General features: G+C 45.1%; 1 protein-coding gene across 1 annotated transcript in view; it reads left to right on the top strand.

Annotated features, from left to right (window-relative positions):
• The first annotated feature begins 2,287 nt into the window (after positions 1–2,287).
• LOC137301673 (long-chain fatty acid transport protein 2-like) overlaps positions 2,288–21,435 on the top strand; it is a 34,608-nt gene continuing 15,460 nt past the window's right edge. Inside the window, exons 1-4 of the mRNA XM_067971229.1 lie at positions 2,288–2,943; positions 9,808–10,017; positions 10,588–10,746; positions 14,441–14,565. Coding sequence (XP_067827330.1) covers positions 2,322–2,943; positions 9,808–10,017; positions 10,588–10,746; positions 14,441–14,565 — 1,116 coding nt within the window. The 5' untranslated portion in view covers positions 2,288–2,321. The remainder of the gene's footprint in view (positions 2,944–9,807; positions 10,018–10,587; positions 10,747–14,440; positions 14,566–21,435) is intronic.

Genomic DNA, 21,435 nt, shown 5'->3' with positions numbered 1-21,435 from the left:
CCAACCCAAAAATGACCCATTTATTCCTACTCTCTATTTTCTGTCCGTTAACCCAGTGCACTCCTGCTGGGAGTGTGAGCTACATGTTATCCCAGTGTACTTTTGCTGAGACCCAAGCACTGATCCTTGCGGCACCCCACTAGTTATAACCCGAAAATAACCTGTTTATTCCTACTCTCTGTTTTCTGTCTGTTAACCAATCCATGTTAATATATTAGAATCATACAATGGTTACAGCACAGAAGGAGGCCTTTCAGCCCATCAAGCCGGTGCCAGCTCTTTGTAAGAGCAATCCAGTTAGTCCCATTCCCCTGCTCTCCCCGTAGCCCCGCAAATTTTTTCCCTTCAAGTATTTATCTAATCCCTTTTTGAAAGCCACGATTGAATCTGCCTCCACCGCCCTTTCAGGCAGCGCATTCCAGATCATAACTCGCTGTGTAAAAAGTTTTCCCTCATGTCACGTTTGGTTCTTTTTCCAATCACCTTAAATCAGTCCTCTGGTTCCCGGCCCTTCCACCAATGGGAACAGTTTCTCCTTATTTACTCGATCAAAACCCCTTCATGATTTTGAACACTTCTATCAAATCTCCTCTCAACCTTCTCTGCTCTAAGGAAAACAATCCCAGCTTCTCCAGTCTATCCACATAACTGAAGTCCCTCATCTCTGGAATCATTCTAGTAAATTTTTTCTGCACCCTCTCTAAGGCCTTCACATCTTTCCTAAAGTGCGGTGCCCAGAACTGGACACAATACTCCAATTGTGACCGAACCAGTGTTTTATAAAGGTTCATCATGACTTCCTTGCTTTTGTACTCTATGCCTCTATTTATAAAGCCCAGGATCCCGTATGCTTTTTTAACCGCTTTCTCAACCTATCCTGTCACCTTCAAAGATTTGTGCATGTATACCCCCAGGTCTCTCTGTTCCCTGGAGAACACCACTGTACACCTATCTCCAGTCCAAAAAACAACCCTTCACCACTACTCTGTTTCCTGTTACTTAGCCAATTTCGTATCCACTGCCCCTTTTATTCCGTGGACTTCAATTTTGCTGACAAACCTATTATGTGGCACTTTATCAAACGCCTTTTGAAAGTCCATATACACATCAACTGCATTGCCCTCATCTCCCCTCTCTGTTACATCATCAAAAAACTCTATCAAGTTAGTTAAACACGATTTGCCTTTAATAAATCCGCGCTGGCTTTCCTTAATTAATCCACACTTGTCCAAGTGACTGTTAATTTTGTCCCAGATTATCGTTTCTAAAATTTCCCCACACTGGTGGTCACTGCTACCAATACTGTCATGGACAGATGCATTTGCGACAGGTAGATTGGTGAGGACGAGGTCAAGTAGGTTTTTCCCTCGTGTTGGTTCATTCACCACCTGCTGCAGGCCCAGTCTGGCAGCTATGTCCTTCAGGACTCGGCCAGTACTGGTGCTACTGATCCACTCTTGCTGATGGACATTGAAGTCCCCCACCCAGAGTACATTCTGTGTCCTTGCTACCCTCAGTGCTCAACATGGGGGCGGACTAATTCATCAGCTGAGGGAGGACGGTAGTTGGTAATCAGCAGGAGGTTTCCTTGCCCATGTTTGACCTGATGCCGTGAGATTTCATGGGGTCCAGAGTCAATGTTGAGAACTCCCAGGGCTACTCCCTCCTGACTGTATATCACTGTACCACCACCTCTGGTGGGTCTGTCCTGCTGGTGGGACAGGACATACCCAGGGATGGTGATGGAAGAGTCTGGGACGTTGGCTGAAAGGTATGATTCTGTGAGTATGGTTATGTCAGGCTGTTGCTTGACTAGTCTGTGGGACAGCTCTCCCAATTTTGGCACAAGTCCCCTGATGTTAGTGAGGAGGACTTTGCAGGGTTGACTGGGCTTGGTTTGCCTTTGTCATGTCCAGTGCCGGGTGGTCTGTCCGGTTTTATTCTTATTGTGACTTTCTATAGTGAGATTGTACAACTGAGTGGCTTGCTAGGCCATTTCAGAGGGCGAATCAACCACATTGCTGTGGGTTTGGAGTCACATATAGGCCAGACCGGGTAAGGACGGCAGGTTTCCTTTCCTGAAGGACATTAGTGAACCAGATGGGTTTTTACGACAACCTGATAGTTTCATGGCCGCCATTAATAATAATACTCCAGATTTTATTTAATTGAATTTAAAATTCCCCCAGCTGCCATGGCAGGATTTGAACTCATGACTCCAGATTACTAGTTCAGTAACATGACCACTGTGTTACTGTACCTGCAGTCACTAGTTGCTCATTAACCACCGAGAAGAACAGGTTCTACTGGGTGGAACCGAAATGATAAATATCTGTACTTGCGCACAGCGGATTCCAGTGAACTGTTTGCGAAATCGCCGGAACAGCGAAACACACTCCGCCCCCAGTCTCGCAGAAGAGACACGGAGTGAACATCACTCTCCGCCTCGCCACATTGCTCTGGTTACAATGTCCCTCCTGTACACTGTGCTGGGCGGCTCGCTGCTCTGCGCCCTCCTGCTGAGGGATTTCTTCCCCTACTTGTGGCAGGACCTCAGGATGATGCTCAGAATGATCGCCTCTGATTTCGTTATGCGGAGTTACGCGAAGAAATCGCCTCACGTCAGTGCGCTGGACATTTTCCTGCAAAAAGTTCAGAAATGCCCCAACAAACCCTTCCTGCTGTTCGAGGGGCGGCTCATCACCTACTCTGACCTGGACCGGCACAGTAACAAAGTGGCCAGAGCGGTGCAGGCTCGGACTGCGCTCAAGGAGGGGGACTGCGTGGCGATCTTACTGGGGAACGAGCCCCTCTTCGTGTCCCTGTGGTTCGGACTCGCTAAACTGGGCTGTACCGTTGCTTTTCTCAACTACAACATCCGAGGCAAGTCCCTGCTGCACTGTTTCCAGAGCAGCGGAGCCCAGGTGCTGATTGCGGGTTCAGGTGAGGCAGTTTCAAACTCACTATAAGTGTGAACAGGAGAGATTTACACAAAATGACAGCACAGAAACAGTCCAGTTAGTGTTTAATCTCCACACCATGTGACATCTGATTACATAATACTTACCTGTACTTTGAAACTGTTGACTGTGTTTAACAGCAACTTGTATTTATATAAATGTAAGGAATCTTACAACACCAGGTTATAGTCCAACAGTTTTATTTAAAAATCACAAGCTTTCGGAGGCTTTCTCCTTCGTCAGGTGAGTGTCGAGACTCATTGAAAATTACCGCATATATAGTCACAGAACAATGCCTGGTGATTACAGACAATCTTTCCAACTGCCCGTTATCAAGGCCATCAAATTAACTGAATAATGTTCAGACATGATGTGGAGATGCCGGTGATGGACTGGGGTTGACAATTGTAAACAATTTTACAACACCAAGTTATAGTCCAGCAATTTTATTTTAAATTCACAATCTTTCGGAGGCTTCCTCCTTCGTCAGGTGATTTCACATCGTTCACCTGACGAAGGAAGAAGCCTCCAAAAGCTTGTGAATTTAAAATAAAATTGCTGGACTATAACTTGCTGTTGTAAAATTGTTTACAATGTTCAGACAGAGAAACCTTAGATCCCCAGACAACTGAATATACAAACGGCCAGAACCAAAGACAGAGAGGGAGAGAGAGAGAGAAACATCCGAAAGGCAGAGAGAGAGAGAGAATGACCCGTTGTATTAAAAACAGATAACTTTTTTTTTCCCTGGTGGGGTTACGTGTAACGTGACATGAACCCAAGATCCCGTTTGAGGCCGTCCTCATGGGTGTGTTACTTGGCTATCAATTTCTGCTCGACAATTTTGCGTTGTCGTGTGTCTCGAAGGCCGCCTTGGAGTACGCTTACCCGAAGATCGGTGGCTGAATGTCCCTGACTGCTGAAGTGTTCCCCGACTGGGAGGGAACCCTCCTGTCTGGTGATTGTTGTGCGGTGTCCGTTCATCCGTTGTCGCAGTGTCTGCATGGTCTCGCCAATGTACCATGCTCCGGGGCATCCTTTCCTGCAATGTATGAGGTAGACAACGTTGGCCGAGTCACAGGAGTATGAACCATGTACCTAGTGGGTGGTGTCCTCGCGTGTGATGGTGGTATCTGTGTCAATGATCTGGCATGTCTTGCAGAGGTTGCCGTGGCAGGGTTGTGTGGTGTCGTGGACGCTGGTCTCCTGAAAGCTGGGTAATTTGCTGTGAACGATGGTTTGTTTGAGGTTGGGTGGCTGTTTGAAGGCGAGTAGTGGAGGCGTGGGGATGGCCTTAGCGAGGTGTTCGAAATCATGGATGACATGTTGAAGGCTGCGAAGAACATGGCGTAGTTTCTCCGCTCCGGGGAAGTACTGGACGACGAAGGCTACTCTGTTGGTTGCGTCCCGTGTTTGTCTTCTGAGGAGGTCTATGCGATTTTTCGCTGTGGCATCGATGACAACGAACACCTCGCTATGGCCATCCCCACACCTCCACTACTCGCCTTCAAACAGCCACCTAACCTCAAACATACCATCGTTCACAGCAAATTACCCAGCTTTCAGGAGAACAGCGTCCACGACACCACACAACCCTGCCACGGCAACCTCTGCAAGACATGCCAGATCATCGACACAGATACCACCATCACACGAGAGGACACCACCCACCAGGTGCACGGTTCATACTCCTGTGACTCGGCCACAGTTGTCTACCTCATACGTTGCAGGAAAGGATGCCCCGGAGCATGGTACATTGGCGAGACCATGCAGACACTGTGACAACGGATGAACGGACACCGCGCAACAATCACCAGACAGGAGGGTTCCCTCCCAGTCGGGCAACACTTCAGCAGTCGAGGACATTCAGCCACCGATCTTCGGGTCAGCGTTCTCCAAGGCGGCCTTCGAGACACAAGACAACGCAAAATCGTCAAGCAGAAATTGATAGCCAAGTTCTGCACCCATGAGGACGGCCTCAACCGGGATCTTGGGTTCATGTCACGCTACACGTAACCCCACCAGCGAACAAAAAGTTATCTTTTTAATACAACTGGTCATTCTCTCTCTCTCTCTGCCTTTCAGATGTTTCTCTCTCTCTCTCTCCCTCTCTGTCTTTGGTTCTGGCCGTTTGTATATTCAGTTGTCTGGGGTATCTAAGGTTTCTCTGTCTGAACACTATTCAATTAATTTGATGGCCTTGATAACGGGCAGTTGGAAAGATTGTCTGTAATCACCAGGCATTGTTCTGTGACTATATATGCGGTAATTTTCAATGAGTCTCGACACTCACTTGATGAAGGAGAAAGCCTCCGAAAGCTTGTGATTTTCAAATAAAACTGTTGGACTATAACCTGGTGTTGTAAGATTCCTTACATTTGTCCACCCCAGTCCATCACCGGCATCGCCACATCATGTATTTATATACAACAACAACTTGCATTTCTACAGCACCTTTAACGCAGTAAAACGTCCCAAGACCCTTCTCAGGAGCGATTATCAGACAAAATTTGTCACAGAGCTGCATAAGGAGATATTAGGACAGGTGACCAAAAGCTCGGTCAAAGAGGTAGGTTTTAAGGAGCGTTTTAAAGGAGGAGAGAGAGGCGGAGAGGTTCAGGGAGGGAATTCCAGAGCTTAGGGCCCAGGCAGCTGAAGGCACGGCCGCCAATGGTGGAGCGATGGAAACCGGGGATGGGCAAGAGGCAAGAATTAGAGGAGTGCAGAGATCTCGGAGGGTTGTAGGGCTGGAGGAGACCATGGGGGGATTTGAACACATAGAATCATAGAATAGTTGCAGCACGGAAGGAGACCATTTGGCCCATCGAGTCTGTGCCGGCTCTCTGCAAGAGCAATCCAGCCAGTCCCACTCCCCCGCCCTATCCCCGTAGCTCTGCAATTTTTTTCCTTTCAAGTACTTATCCAGTTCCCTTTTGAAGGCCATGATTGAATCTGCCTCCACCACCCCCTCAGATCCTAACCACTTGCTGTGTAAAAAAGTTTTTCCTCATGTCGCCTTTGGTTTTTTGCCAATCAAGACCCTCTGGATCTTGACCTGTCAGGATGAAAATTTTAAAATCGAGGCATTGCCGGACCGGGAGCCAATGTCGGTCAGCGAGCTCAGGGGGTGATGGGTGAACGGGACTTGGTGTGAGTTAGGATACGGGCAGCAGAGTTTTGGATGAGCTCAAGTTTATGGAGGCTGGAAGATGGGATTATAATACTCGGCCACAAGTGCTAAACAGTTTCCTTTAACTGTTTCATCTGAGATGCAGCCAAACCTGCTAACCTCCATGCCTATTGGCCACCACACCTGCCTGTCAAAGCTCCGCCTCATCTTATTGGCGTATTGGGTTGCTCGTGGCATTGCCGGCAGATTAATGTCATTCCAGGTAACTTCGGAACAATCCGGAAGGGTTAGCATCCCAATCCCAATCCCGTATGTCCTCCCTGTTCCCATTTTTTTATGCAGTAAGTTGTAATGATCTGGAATGCACTGCCTGAAAGGGTGGTGGAAGCAGATTCAATAATAACTAATAGTAAATTTGGATAAATACTTGAAGGGAAAAAATTTACAGTGCTATGGAGAAAGAGCACGGGAATGGGACTAATTGGATAGCTCTTTCAAAGATCCAGCACAGGCACGATGGGTCGAATGGCCTCCTCCTGTGCTGTGCCTCTTATGAGATCCCTTTATTCCCCTTTCCTCCAAATACCTATCGAACCTAACTCTGCTTCAATCATTAACTCCAGTAGAGCATTCCACAGCCTCACACCCCTTTGTGTAAAATGTTTCTCCTGCTTTCTGTCTCTTAATCTAATTTTGCCCCCTTGTTCTGGACCCGTTAACCGGTGGAAACAGTCTGTTTCTATCTACTCTGTCCCATCCCTTCATAATTTTAAATACCTCCATTGAATCACCTCACAATCACATCTGTTAAAACAAAAGAGCCAATTTTTTCATCTTATTACCCCCTCTCATCCATAGTGTGCAGGATTATTACTCCCTCTCATCCATAGTGTGCAGGATTATTACTCCCTCTCATCCATAGTGTGCAGGATTATTACTCCCTCTCATCCATAGTGTGCAGGATTATTACCCCCTCTCCATCCATAGTGTGCAGGATTATTACTCCCTCTCATCCATAGTGTGCAGGATTATTACTCCCTCTCATCCATAGTGTGCAGGATTATTACCCCCTCTCATCCATAGTGTGCAGGATTATTACCTCCTCTCATCCATAGTGTGCAGGATTATTACCTCCTCTCATCCATAGTGTGCAGGATTATTACCTCCTCTCATCCATAGTGTGCAGGATTATTACCTCCTCTCATCCATAGTGTGCAGGATTATTACCCCCTCTCATCCATAGTGTGCAGGATTATTACTCCCTCTCATCCATAGTGTGCAGGATTATTACCCCCTCTCCATCCATAGTGTGCAGGATTATTACCCCCTCTCATCCATAGTGTGCAGGATTATTACACCCTCTCATCCATAGTGTGCAGGATTATTACCCCCTCTCATCCATAGTGTGCAGGATTATTACACCCTCTCATCCATAGTGTGCAGGATTATTACTCCCTCTCATCCATAGTGTGCAGGATTATTACACCCTCTCATCCATAGTGTGCAGGATTATTACACCCTCTCATCCATAGTGTGCAGGATTATTACACCCTCTCATCCATAGTGTGCAGGATTATTACTCCCTCTCATCCATAGTGTGCAGGATTATTACTCCCTCTCATCCATAGTGTGCAGGATTATTACCTCCTCTCATCCATAGTGTGCAGGATTATTACCCCCTCTCATCCATAGTGTGCAGGATTATTACTCCCTCTCAGCCATAGTGTGCAGGATTATTACTCCCTCTCATCCATAGTGTGCAGGATTATTACCTCCTCTCATCCATAGCGTGCAGGATTATTACCCCCTCTCATCCATAGTGTGCAGGATTATTACTCCCTCTCATCCATAGTGTGCAGGATTATTACCTCCTCTCATCCATAGTGTGCAGGATTATTACCTCCTCTCCATCCATAGTGTGCAGGATTATTACCCCCTCTCATCCATAGTGTGCAGGATTATTACCTCCTCTCCATCCATAGTGTGCAGGATTATTACCCCCTCTCATCCATAGTGTGCAGGATTATTACCCCCTCTCCATCCACAGTGCGCAGGATTATTACCTCCTCTCATCCATAGTGTGCAGGATTATTACCCCCTCTCATCCATAGTGTGCAGGATTATTACCCCCTCTCCATCCATAGTGTGCAGGATTATTACCCCCTCTCCATCCATAGTGTGCAGGATTATTACCCCCTCTCCATCCATAGTGTGCAGGATTATTACCCCCTCTCCATCCATAGTGTGCAGGATTATTACCCCCTCTCCATCCATAGTGTGCAGGATTATTACTCCCTCTCATCCATAGTGTGCAGGATTATTACCTCCTCTCATCCATAGTGTGCAGGATTATTACCTCCTCTCATCCATAGTGTGCAGGATTATTACCTCCTCTCCGCCCATAGTGTGCAGGATTTTTACCCCCTCTCCATCCATAGTGTGCAGGATTATTACCCCCTCTCCATCCATAGTGTGCAGGATTATTACCCCCTCTCCATCCATAGTGTGCAGGATTATTACCCCCTCTCCATCCATAGTGTGCAGGATTATTACCCCCTCTCCATCCATAGTGTGCAGGATTATTACTCCCTCTCATCCATAGTGTGCAGGATTATTACCTCCTCTCATCCATAGTGTGCAGGATTATTACCTCCTCTCATCCATAGTGTGCAGGATTATTACCCCCTCTCATCCATAGTGTGCAGGATTATTACCTCCTCTCATCCATAGTGTGCAGGATTATTACCTCCTCTCATCCATAGTGTGCAGGATTATTACCTCCTCTCCACCCATAGTGTGCAGGATTTTTACCGCCTCTCCATCCATAGTGTGCAGGATTATTACCCCCTCTCCATTCATAGTGTGCAGGATTATTACCCCCTCTCCACCCATAGTGTGCAGGATTATTGCCTCCTCTCCACCCATAGTGTGCAGGATTATTACTCCGTCTCCATCCATAGTGTGCAGGATTATCACCCCAACTCCACCCATAGTGTGCAGGATTATTACCCCCTCTCCACCCATCCATAGTGTGCATGATTATTACCTCCTCTCCACCCATAGTGTGCAGGATTATTACCCCCTCTCCATCCATAGTGTACTGGATTATTACCTCCTCTCCATCCATAGTGTACTGGATTATTACCTCCTCTCCATCCATAGTGTGCAGGATTATTACCCCCACTCCTCCAAGTAACTATAGCATTATTGCACTCCTTGTCCCTTTCAGAGATTATTACCCTCGGCCCTTATTAACCAGCTCCTTGGTGCACATACATTGTTTGACTCAGTGAGTGTTGGTGTTTAGTTATGATTCGTGGATCTCGTGTGTTGCTGCTTCTGTTGAGCTGGAGACTGTGCTGTTGGATTGGGGAGAGAGGAGATGACAGCAACGTGACCAATGAAAGGCTTTTGGAGAGATGTTTGATAGAGATGTGGGATAGATAGTGAGATACAGATTTAAATGTTTTTGATTGGCTACCAATCAGGAATGTGTGATGGACTTTTTTTTTGCAAGAGTGGATTTAAAGTGTTATAAACATTTTAAAAGACTTTTAATATAAAATAATATCTATAGTAAAAAAGGTGCATTGCATGCACTTCCTATGAGCATCACACTTTCTGCGTCACACTTGAAATAGGCTAATTATATACGAGTTAAACCATTCTAAGCAAATCTCACAATTTAAATCTCCTGGTTTATTGTCTGTTTTACAGGCCTCAGGAGTTCAGTGGAGGAGGTGTTGCCCGCTCTGAGAGAGGGCAATGTCACTGTTTTCATTCTGGATGACAAGTGCACCACCGAAGGCATTGAAAACCTGAACGATAAAATCCAGGCAGCATCCGACCAGCCAATGCCTCTATCCCTACGGTCACATGTTACCCTCCACAGCCCTTTCGTCTATATCTACACCTCTGGAACAACAGGTACAGAGCCCGGCACGCCTTACAGTGAATGGAGTCTGCCTCCTACCAGTGTCCTGCACACATTACATTTTTACACTTAAAACATTGATTGGAGAGTAACAGTTATTTTTCGGTAGATTGTGTCATGTTATTGTCAATTCAACCATTTTGCTACATCTCTGAAATCCAGTTTAAAAAAATATTATTTGAAGATGTTTCAACTCGGATAATAAATTCTTACTGTTGCTCTCCCCTTACACTGGGGTGTCACTGAGTGGGTACAATGAGACTGTACACCTCTCGTACACTGGGGTGTCACTGAGTGGGTACAATGAGACTGTACATCTCTCGTACACTGGGGTTACTGAGTGGGTACAATGAGACTGTACATCTGTCGTACACTGGGGTATTGGGGGCACAGAGCGGTTAAGCATTTAACCTTTTTTTTTAGAATCTATATTATATTTTTATAGAATGATTAGCATTGCTTTACATCCTGCCTGTATGAGAAAGGTTTACTCACCGTATCACAGGCTTGAAATGCAAGGCCCCACAGGCCGTTACCTGAATTCTGTTATTTTTGTTCTAAAGGTTTGCCCAAAGCTGCCATCATCAGTCATGCTCGAGCACTCAATGTTGCACATCTCTTTACAATAAATGGCCTGTCCAGTACTGACGTTATCTACCTCACCCTGCCTCTTTACCACAGTGCTGGATCTTTGATTGGAATAGGTAGCTGCATTTATCAAGGTATGACTCTGGATCTAAACCCATTGTTAACTGCTTTAATCCTGTTCCCTCTCCCTGGTGCAGTCTGAACTGTCATTCCATTCTTTGCATTTCCTCCTGGACTCCCTCAGATGCTGAAAGTGGAAGCGTCTGAAACTACCTGCAAAGGAAAATTAATGTAAGAAAATAACCCCTTGGTCCAAAGTAAAGAGTGTGAGGCCTTTCTGTTAATAATAAACCCACTTGTCAGGGGTTGACGATCTTTTTGTTGTCCCTAGGGGCATTATTTACTATTAGGTTTTCACTGTTTAATCAATCAGTCAGTTGGTCCCTAGAACGCAGGATGAACCAGGCCCATTTGTATAAACTTCCGGCAGTGGCTGTTACAGAAACTGTCAGAAATTGTAAAGCATAAAGAGAGAGATGGAGAAAAAGACACCTAGGGAGGATGGTGAAAGAAAGACCTGTACCGTATCCCCGAGAGAGACACTGCAAGGAAAGAAAGGGAAGGGGAAGATGTAGAGAATGCAGAGCAACAGACAGCTCGAGAATAAAGCAGGAGAATGAGAGGATGTGAAGATATTTCCCGGTCTTCAGATCAGGAATCCCGGTGAAATGGCCTTGTAATTGTTTGGATATTCTCCATTCTTCATCTGCTGTAATTTCAGCAGCAGATTGGTGGAACACTGGACAAATGGTATAAAAGGCTCCAAAGATCCACTAACACTGTTTCTCTGGCAGTTCTCCCAGTGTCTCGACTTGTTGGAGTGCAGGAGATTGCAGAATTCCCAGAGTCAATGGACCAATGAGAACAGGGCTTTAGCATTAGCTTCAGTCAACGGACCAATGAAAACAGGGCTTTAGCATTGGCTTCAGTCAATGGACCAATGAGAACAGGGCTTTAGCACTGGTTTCAGTCAATGGACCAATCAGAACAGGGCTTTAGCATTAGCTTCAGTCAACGGACCAATGAAAACAGGGCTTTAGCATTGGCTTCAGTCAATGGACCAATGAAAACAGGGCTTTAGCATTGGCTTGAGCTCACATTCCATGCTTGTGGGCCTTCAGTCGGCAGCAGACCTTTAGTGACGTTCAATCACAGAGGGGATTATGGCACAGGGCACAACTGCTTGCCACTGAAATCCACACACTGGTCAGAATTGACCGAAAAATTCCAAAAGGATATTAACATGGTAACAGTTTCAGGCTGGAGAAGACCGTTGACCCATCCAGCCCACCTATCCACAGTATCCCCTTGGTGTATTTCAAATAATCCAGACTGCCATTTATTGACAAGAACAAAAGTGCAATAAACCCTGGGCCATCTTTACCAAGCCCCCACTGTTACTAGTGAGTAATAAACCCTGGGCCATCTTTACCAAGCTCCCACTGTTATTAGTGAGTAATAAACCCTGGGCCATCTTTACCAAGCTCTCACTGTTATTAGTGAGTAATAAACCCTGGGCCATCTTTACCAAGCTCCCACTGTTACTAGTGAGTAATAAACCCTGGGCCATCTTTACCAAGCTCCCACTGTTACGAGTGAGTAATAAACCCTGGACCATCTTTACCAAGCTCCCACTGTTACTAGTGAGTAATAAACCCTGGGCCATCTTTACCAAGCTCCCACTGTTATTAGTGAGTAATAAACCCTGGGCCATCTTTACCAAGCTCTCACTGTTATTAGTGAGTAATAAACCCTGGGCCATCTTTACCAAGCTCCCACTGTTACTAGTGAGTAATAAACCCTGGGCCATCTTTACCAAGCTCCCACTGTTACGAGTGAGTAATAAACCCTGGACCATCTTTACCAAGCTCCCACTGTTACTAGTGAGTAATAAACCCTGGGCCATCTTTACCAAGCTCCCACTGTTACTAGTGAGTAATAAACCCTGGGCCATCTTTACCAAGCTCCCACTGTTACGAGTAAGTAATAAACCCTGGGCCATCTTTACCAAGTTCCAACTGTTACGAGTGAGTAATAAACCCTGGACCATCTTTACCAAGCTCCCACTGTTACTAGTGAGTAATAAACCCTGGGCCATCTTCACCAAGCTCCCACTGTTACTAGTGAGTAATAATTCTATAGACTCTGGAACAGTTCCTACAGATTGGAGGGTGGCAAATGTAACCCCACTATTTAAAAAAGGAGGGAGAGAAAAAACAGGGAATTACAGACCAGTTAGCCTAACATCAGTAGTGGGGGAAATGCTAGAGTCTATTGTAAAAGATGTGATAACAGAACACTTGGAGGGCATTAACGGGATTGGACAAAGTCAGCATGGGTTTATGAAAGGGAAATCATGCTTAACAAATCTACTGGAGTTTTTTGAGGCTGTAACTAGTAGAATAGATAGGGGAGAACCAGTGGATGTGATGTATTTGGATTGTCAGAAGGCTTTTGATAAGGTCCCACACAAGAGGTTAGTGTGCAAAATTAAAGCACATGGGATTGGGGGAATATACTGGCATGGATTGAGAATTGGTTAACAGACAGGAAACAGAGAGTAGGAATAAACGGGTCTTTTTCCAGGTGGCAGGCAGTGACTAGTGGGGTACCGCAGGGATCAGTGCTTGGGCCCCAGCTATTCACAATATATATCAATGGATGAGGGAACTAAATGCGACATTTCCAAGTTTGCAGACGACACAAAGCTGGGGTGGAATGTGAGCTGTGAGGAGGATGCAAAGAGGCTCCAATGTGATTTAGACAAGTTGGGTGAGTGGGCAAGAACATGGCAGATGCAGTATAATGTGGATAAATGTGAGGTTATCCACTTTGGTTGTAAAAACAGAAAGGCAGATTATTATCTGAATGGTGATAGATTGGGAAAAGGGGAGGTGCAACGAGACCTGGGTGTCCTTGTACACCAGTTGCTGAAAGTGAGCATTCAGGTGCAGCAAGCAGTTAGGAAGGCGAATGGTATGTTGGCCTTCATTGCAAGAGGATTTGAGTACAGGAGCAGGGATGTCTTACTGCAGTTATACAGGGCCTTGGTGAGACCACATCTGGAGTATTGTGTGCAGTTTTGGTCTCCTTATCTGAGGAAGGATGTCCTTGCCGTGGAGGGAGTGCAACAAAGGTTCACCAGACTGATTCCTGGGATGGCTGGACTGACGTATGAGAAGAGATTGGGTCGACTGGGCCTATCTTCACTAGAGTTTAGAAGAATGAGAGGTGATTTCATCGAAACATATAAAATTCTAACAGGACTAGATAGACTAGATGCAGGGGGGATGTTCCCGATGGCTGGGGAGTCCAGAACCAGGGGTCACAGTCTCAGGATACGGGGTCATGCCATTTAGAACCGAGATGAGGAGAGATTTCTTCCCTCAGAGGGTGGTGAACCTGTGGAATTCTCTACCACAGAAGGCAGTGGAGGCCAAGTCATTAGATGTATTCAAGAAGGAGATAGATATATTTCTTAATGCTAAAGGGATCAAGGGATATGGGGAAAAAGAGGGAACAGGGTACTGAGTTAGACGATCAGCCAGGATCATTTTGAATGGCGGAGCAGGCCTGAAGGGCCGAATGGCCTACTCTTGCTCCTATTTTCTATGTTTCTATAAACCGTGGGCCATCTTTACCAAGCTCCCACTGTTACCAGTGGTAATACCATTATTTATATTTCATTACTTCCAATTTTTAGGATGAAGCTGGAATGCAGAAAGTGAAGAATATTTCTATTTCTATTTTGTTTCTTTTCTGGTACAGGTGCAACCGTTGTTTTGCGTCGTAAGTTCTCTGCTAGCCAGTTCTGGGATGACTGCCGGAGGTACAATGTGACGGTTATCCTGTATATCGGGGAGGTGCTGCGCTATCTGTGCAATGTTCCAAAGGTAAACCCAAGACAGATGTGAACCATATGACAGCCGCCACATGTTGTGTGGTTCCATCACTGTGGGAGAACATTAAAACAGCAGAAATACCATGTCATTGGGAGCAGGAAGTATTTGTCCATCCACCAGCACTATAAGTATGGCAGGAGTGGGAAACCCAACATGACCTGGTAACAACGGGTCTCCCTGAAGAGCAGCCTGTCAGCGGTTCCTCTGTGGGAGTGGGGGAGTAGCCTTTGTGATTACGGATGAAATTACTTCAATGATAAGAGAGGATATAATGAGAGGTAAGCAGGCAGGGGAGACTTTATGGGTAGAATTAAGAAACAGAAAAGGATTTAAGACTGTAGTGGGAGTTACGTATTGGCCCCCCGGTAGCAGCTCTGAAGCGGCAGAATGTATAAATGCAGAGATTAGACAAGCATGTAGCAAAGATGGAATGGCTTTAATGTGGGATTCTAACTTTCATATTGATTGGGACAAGCAGAAGAAAGGTAGTGAATTTCTTGAGTGTGTACAGGACAGTTTTCTGCAACAATATGTCCTAGAACCAACAAGGGGCCAGGCCATATTATATTTAATAATGAGTAATGAGCCAGATTTAGTTAACAGCCTAACAGCGTGAACATTTATCTAATAGCGATCATAATATGATCGAGTTCAATGCTATGTTTGAAAGGGAGAAACCTATATCAGCTACTAGGATTCTAAATTCAGGTAAGGCTGACTTCAACGGGATGAGACACAGAGGCTGTCCACAGTAAACTGGGCAAATCTGTTAATGGGTAAAACAGAAGAAGATCAGTGGGAGGTGTTCAAAAATGAATTTAGCGTGATACAGAACCAGTTTATACCCCTCAGGGGCAAGAGCTCCACTTGCCAAAAATACAGCCATGGACAACAAAAGAGGTAAAAGGTCAACATAAAACTAAAAGCAAAAAAATAGAATCATAGAAGGTTACAGCACGGAAGGAGGCCATTTGGCCCATCAAATCCATGCCGGCTCCATGCAAGAGCAATCCAGCTAGTCCCACTGCCCTATCCCCGTAGCCCTGCACCTTTTTTTGTTTCAAGTATTTATCCAGTTCCCTTTTGAAGGCCATGTCGAATCAATTTGGGTGGAGGTAAGAAATAGCAAGGGAAAGAAATCACTGGTGGGAGTAGTATTTAGGCCCCCTAACAGTAGCTACACTGTAGGGCAAAATATAAATCAGGAAATAAGGGGGGCTTGTAAAAAAGGTAATGCAATAATCATGGGCGATTTTAACTTTCACATAGATTGGACAAATCAAATTGGCAAAAATAGCCCTGAGGAGGAGTTCATAGAATGTATTAGGGACTGTTTCTTAGACCAATACGTCGGGGAACCAACCAGGGAACAGGCCATTTTGGATCTGGTAATGGATAACGAAACAGGATTAATTAATGATCTCAAAGTAAAGGATCCCTTGGGAAGCAGTGATCATAAAATGATAGAATTTCACATCCAGTTTGAGAGCGAGGATCTTGGGTCTGAAACTACTGTATTAAACTTAAATAAGAGCAATTATAAAGGAATGAGGGCGGAATTGGTGAAAGTGGACTGGATAAACAGATTAGATGGGATGATGGTGGATAAGCAGTGGCAAACATTTAAAAAGATATTTTATGACTCACAACAAAAATATATCCCTGTGAGGAGGAAAGACTCCACAAAAAGGGTGAACCAACCATGGCTAACTAAGGAAGTCAAGGATGGTATCAGGTTAAAAGAAAAAGCATACGACATGGCAAAGATTACTGGTAAGCCTGAAGATTGGGAAAACTTTAAAAACCAGCAAAGGATGACTAAAAGAATAATAAAGAGGGAGAAAATAAATTATGAGAGTAAACTAGCAAGAAATATAAAAACTGACAGTAAAAGCTTCTACAAGTATATAAAAAGGAAGAGGGTAGCTAAAGTAAACATTGGTCCCTTAGAGGATGAGACTGGGGAAATAATAATGGAAAACAAGGAAATGGCAGAGGAATTGAACAGATATTTTGTATCTGTCTTCACAGCAGAAGACACTAATAATATACCAATAATAGTAGAAAATCAAGGGGCAAAGGGGAGGGAGGAACTAAAAACAATCACTATCACTAGAGAAAAAGTACTAGGTAAACTAATGGGTCTAAAGGCTGACAAGTCCCCTGGACCTGATGGCTTGCATCCGAGGGTCTTAAAGGAAGTGGCTACAGAGATGGTGGATGCATTGGTTGTAATCTTCCAGAATTCACTAGATTCTGGAAAGGTCCCAGTGGATTGGAAAACCGCAAACGTAACACCCCTATTCAAGAAGGGAGTGAGACAGAAAGCAGGTAACTATAGACCAGTTAGCCTAACATCTGTCATTGGTAAAATGCTAGAATCCATTATTAAGGAAGTAGTAGCAGGACATTTGGAGACTCATAATACAATCAAGGAGAGTCAACATGGTTTTATGAAGGGGAAATCATGTCTGACAAATTTATTAGAGTTCTTTAAGGAAGTAACAGGCAGGGTGGATAAAGGGGAACCAATGGATGCAGTATGTTTGGATTTCCAAAAGGCATTCGATAAGGTGCCACATAAAAGATTACTGCACAAGATAAGAGCTCATGGTGTTGGGGGTAATATACTGGCATGGATAGAGGATTGGCTAACTAACAGAAAACAAAGAGCTGGGATAAAAGGGTCATTTTCAAAATGGCAATCTGTAACTAGTAGGGGGCCGCAGGGATCAGTGCTGGGGCCTCAACTATTTACAATATATATCAATGACTTGGATGAAGGAACAGAGTGTCTTGTGGCCAAATTTGCTGCTGATACAAAGATAGGTGGAAAAGCAAGTTGTGATGAGGACACAAAGTGTCTGCAAAGGGATATTGACAGGTTAAGCGAATGGGCAAAAATTTGGTAGATGGAATGTGTGAAAATGTGAAGTCATCCACTTTGGGAGGAAAAATAAAAAAGCAAAATATTATTTGAATGAAGAAATATTACAAAATGCTGTGGTACAGAGGGATCTGGGTGTCCTCATACATGAAACACAAAAAGTCAACATGCAGGTGCAGCAGGTAATCCGGAAGGCAAACGGAATATTGGCCTTTATTTCTAGGGGGATGGAGTATAAAAGCAGGGAAGTCATGCTACAACTGTACAGGGTGCTGGTGAGACCACACCTGGAGTACTGCGTACAGTTCTGGTGCCCTTATTTAAGGAAGGATATACTTGCATTGGAGGCAGTTCAGAGAAGGTTCACTAGGTTGATTCCGGGTATGGAAGGGTTGTCTTATGAGGAAAGAGTGAACAGGTTGGGTCTATACTCATTGGAGTTTAGAAGAATGAGAGGAGATCTTATTGAAACATATAAGATTCTGAGGGGACTCGATAGGGTAGATGCTGAGAGGACATTACCCTTCATGGGGGAATCTAAAACTAGGGGGCATAGTCTTAGAATAAGGGGTCGCCCGTTTAAGACAGAAATGAGGAGGAATTTCTTCTCCCAAAAAGCTGTGGAGGCTGAGTCATTGAATACATTCAAGGCTGAGTTAGACAATTTTTTGATCAGCAAGGGAGTCAGAGGATATGGGGAAAAGGCAGGAAAGTGGAGTTGAGGTAAAAATCAGATCAGCCATGATCTCGTTGAATGACTGAGCAGGCTCGAGGGGCCGAATGGCCAACTTCTGCTCCTACCTCTTATGGTCTTATGATTGAATCTGTCTCCACCACCCCCTCGGGCAGTGCATTCCAGATCCTGACCACGCGCTGTGTAAAAAAAAATGTTTTTCCTCATGTCACCTTTGGTTCTTTTGCCAATCACCTTAAATCTATGTCCTCTGGTTCGTGACCCTCCCTCCAATGGGAACAGTTTCTCTCTATCCACTCTGTCTAGACCCTTCATGATTTTAAACACCTCTTTCAAATCTCCTCTCAACCTTCTCTGTTCCAAGGAGAACAACCACAGCTTCTCCAGTCTATCCAAGTAACTAAAGTCCCTCATCCCTGGAATCATTCCAGTAAATCTCCTCTGAACCCTCTCTAAGGTCTTCACATCTTTCCTAAAGTGCGGTGCCCAGAACTGGACACAATACTCCAGTTGTGGCCGAACCAGTGTTTTATAAAAGTTCATCATGACTTCCTTGTTTTTGTACTCTATGCCTCTATTTATAAAGCCCAGGATCCCATATGCTTTTTTTAACCGCTTTCTCAACCTGCCCTGTCACCTTCAACAATTTATGCACATCTACCCCCAGATCCCTTTCTTCCTCAGCCCCTTTAGAGTTGTGCCCTCTAGTTTATATTGCCTCTCCTTGTCCTTCCTACCGGAATGTATCACTTTGCATTTTTCTGTGTTAAATTTCATCTGCCACGTGTCCGCCCATTCCACCAGCCTGTCTATATCCTCTTGAAGTCTATCACTATCCTCCTCACTGTTCACTACACTCCCAAGTTTTGTGTCATAGCACAGATCCTGGTGACTGGGAGAGATACAAAGAACAGCAAAGGGTGAGAAAACAGTTAGTAAGAGCTACAAAAATGGAGTATGAAAAGAAACTTGCAAGTTATATGAAAATCAACACAAAAAAAAGAGAGTGGTCAAGAGCAATGTGGGCCTTAAAAACTGGTAAAGGTGATATTTTAAATGAAAATAAGGAAATGGCGGACATGTTAAATAATTACTTTGCATCGGTGTTTACAGTAGAGGAAGAGGATAGCATGCCAGACACCCCGAGGAAACTAATTTTGAATCAGGGACGGGGACTCACCATAATTAACATAAGCAAATTAACAGTAATGAAGAAAATAATGGCACTAAAGAGAGACAAATCCCCAGGACCAGAAAATTTTCAGCTGAACAGAGAGCCAGCATGGATTTTTAAAAATATTTATTCGTTCATGGGATGTGGGCGTCGCTGGCGAGGCCAGCATTTATTGCCCATCCCTAATTGCCCTTGAGAAAGTGGTGGTGAGCCGCCTTCTTGAACCGCTGCAGTCCGTGTGGTGAAGGTTCTCCCACAGTGCTGTTAGGAAGGGAGTTCCAGGATTTTGACCCAGCGACGATGAAGGAACGGCGATATATTTCCAAGTCGGGATGGTGTGTGACTTGTCCTTCTAGGTGGTAGAGGTTGCGGGTTTGGGAGGTGCTGTTGAAGAAGCCTTGGTGAGTTGCTGCAGTGCATCCTGTGGATGGTACACACTGCAGCCACTGTGCGCCGGTGGTGAAGGGAGTGAATGTTTAGGGTGGTGGATGGGGTGCCAATCAAGCGAGCTGCTTTGTCCTGGAAGGTGTCGAGCTTCTTGAGTGTTGTTGGAGCTGCATTCATCCAGGCAAGTGGAGAGTATTCCATCACACTCCTGACTTGTGCCTTGTAGATGGTGGAAAGGCTTTGGGGAGTCAGGAGGTGAGTCACTCGCCGCAGAATACCCAGCCTCCGACCTGCTCTTGTAGCCACAGTATTTATATGGCTGGTCCAGTTAAGTTTCTGGTCAGTGGTGACCCCCAGGATGTTGATGGTGGGGGATTCAGTGATGGTAATGCCGTTGAATGTCAAGGGGAGGTGGTTAGACTCTCATGTTGGAGATGGTCATTGCCTGGCACTTGTCTGGCGCGAATGTTACTTGCCACTTATCAGCCCAAGCCTGGATGTTGTCCAGGTCTTGCTGCATGCGGGCTCGGACTGCTTCATTATCTGAGGGGTTGCGAATGGAACTGAACACTGTGCAGTCATCAGCGAACATCCCCATTTCTGACCTTATGATGGAGGGAAGGTCATTGATGAAGCAGCTGGAGATGGTTGGGCCTAGGACACTGCCCTGAGGAACTCCTGCAGCAATGCCCTGGGGCTGAGATGATTGGCCTCCAACAACCACTACCATCTTCCTTTGTGCTCGGTATGACTCCAGCCACTGGAGAGTTTTCCCCCTTTGTAAAAATTTGTAAAGAGTAGGTCGTACCTGACAAACCTGATTGAATTTTTTGAAGAGGTGACTAAAGTAGGGAACAGGAGAATGTCTAAGGATGTTTATATAGACTTCCAGAAGGCATTCGCTAAAGTCCTTCATGTTAGCTAAAGTTGACGCTCATGGAATTGAGGGCAAATTATTGACCTGTTTAGGAAATTGGCTGAGCGGCAGGAGACAGAGAGTAGGGATAATGGGCAGATGCTCAAATTGGCAGGATGTGACCAGTGGTGTCTCACAGGGATCTGTGTTGGGCCTCAGCTATTCACTATTTATTAACGACTTAGATGACGGGATCGAGAGCCACATATCCAAGTTTGCCGATGACACAAAGATAGGCAGCATTGTAAGCAGTGTAGATGGAAGCATCAAATTACAGAGATATTAATAGATTAAGTGAATGGGCAAAAATGTTACAAATCGATTTCAATGTAGGCAAGTGTGAGGTCATTCACTTTGGACCTAAAAAGGATCAGAGTACTTTCTAAATGGTGAAAAGCTCAAAACAGTGGAGATCCAAAGAGACTTAGGGGTCCCTGTACATAGATCATTAAAATGTCATGGACAGGTACAGAAAATAATCAAAAAGGCTAATGGAATGCTGGCCTTTATATCTAGAGGACTAGAATACAAGGGGGCAGATGTTATGCTACAGTTATACAAAACCCTGGTTAGACCACACCTGGAGTACAGTGAGCAGTTCTGGGCACCGCAGCTTAGGAAGGATATATTGGCCTTGGAGGGAGTGCAGCGTGGGACTGACTGGATTGCTCTTACAAAGAGCTGACATTGGCTTGATTGGCTGAATGGCCTCCTTCTGTGCTGTAACCATTCTATGATTCTAAGTCTGGACCCAAAGGCTTATGGCAAAACCCAAACCCCAAACTGAGTGTTGGCGGACAGGT

This window comes from Heptranchias perlo, chromosome 34 (assembly GCF_035084215.1).
Source record: "Heptranchias perlo isolate sHepPer1 chromosome 34, sHepPer1.hap1, whole genome shotgun sequence".
Taxonomy (NCBI): Eukaryota; Metazoa; Chordata; class Chondrichthyes; order Hexanchiformes; family Hexanchidae; genus Heptranchias; species Heptranchias perlo.
The sequence above is the reverse complement of the archived record's forward strand: the minus strand, read 5'-3'. Positions and strand labels throughout refer to the sequence as shown.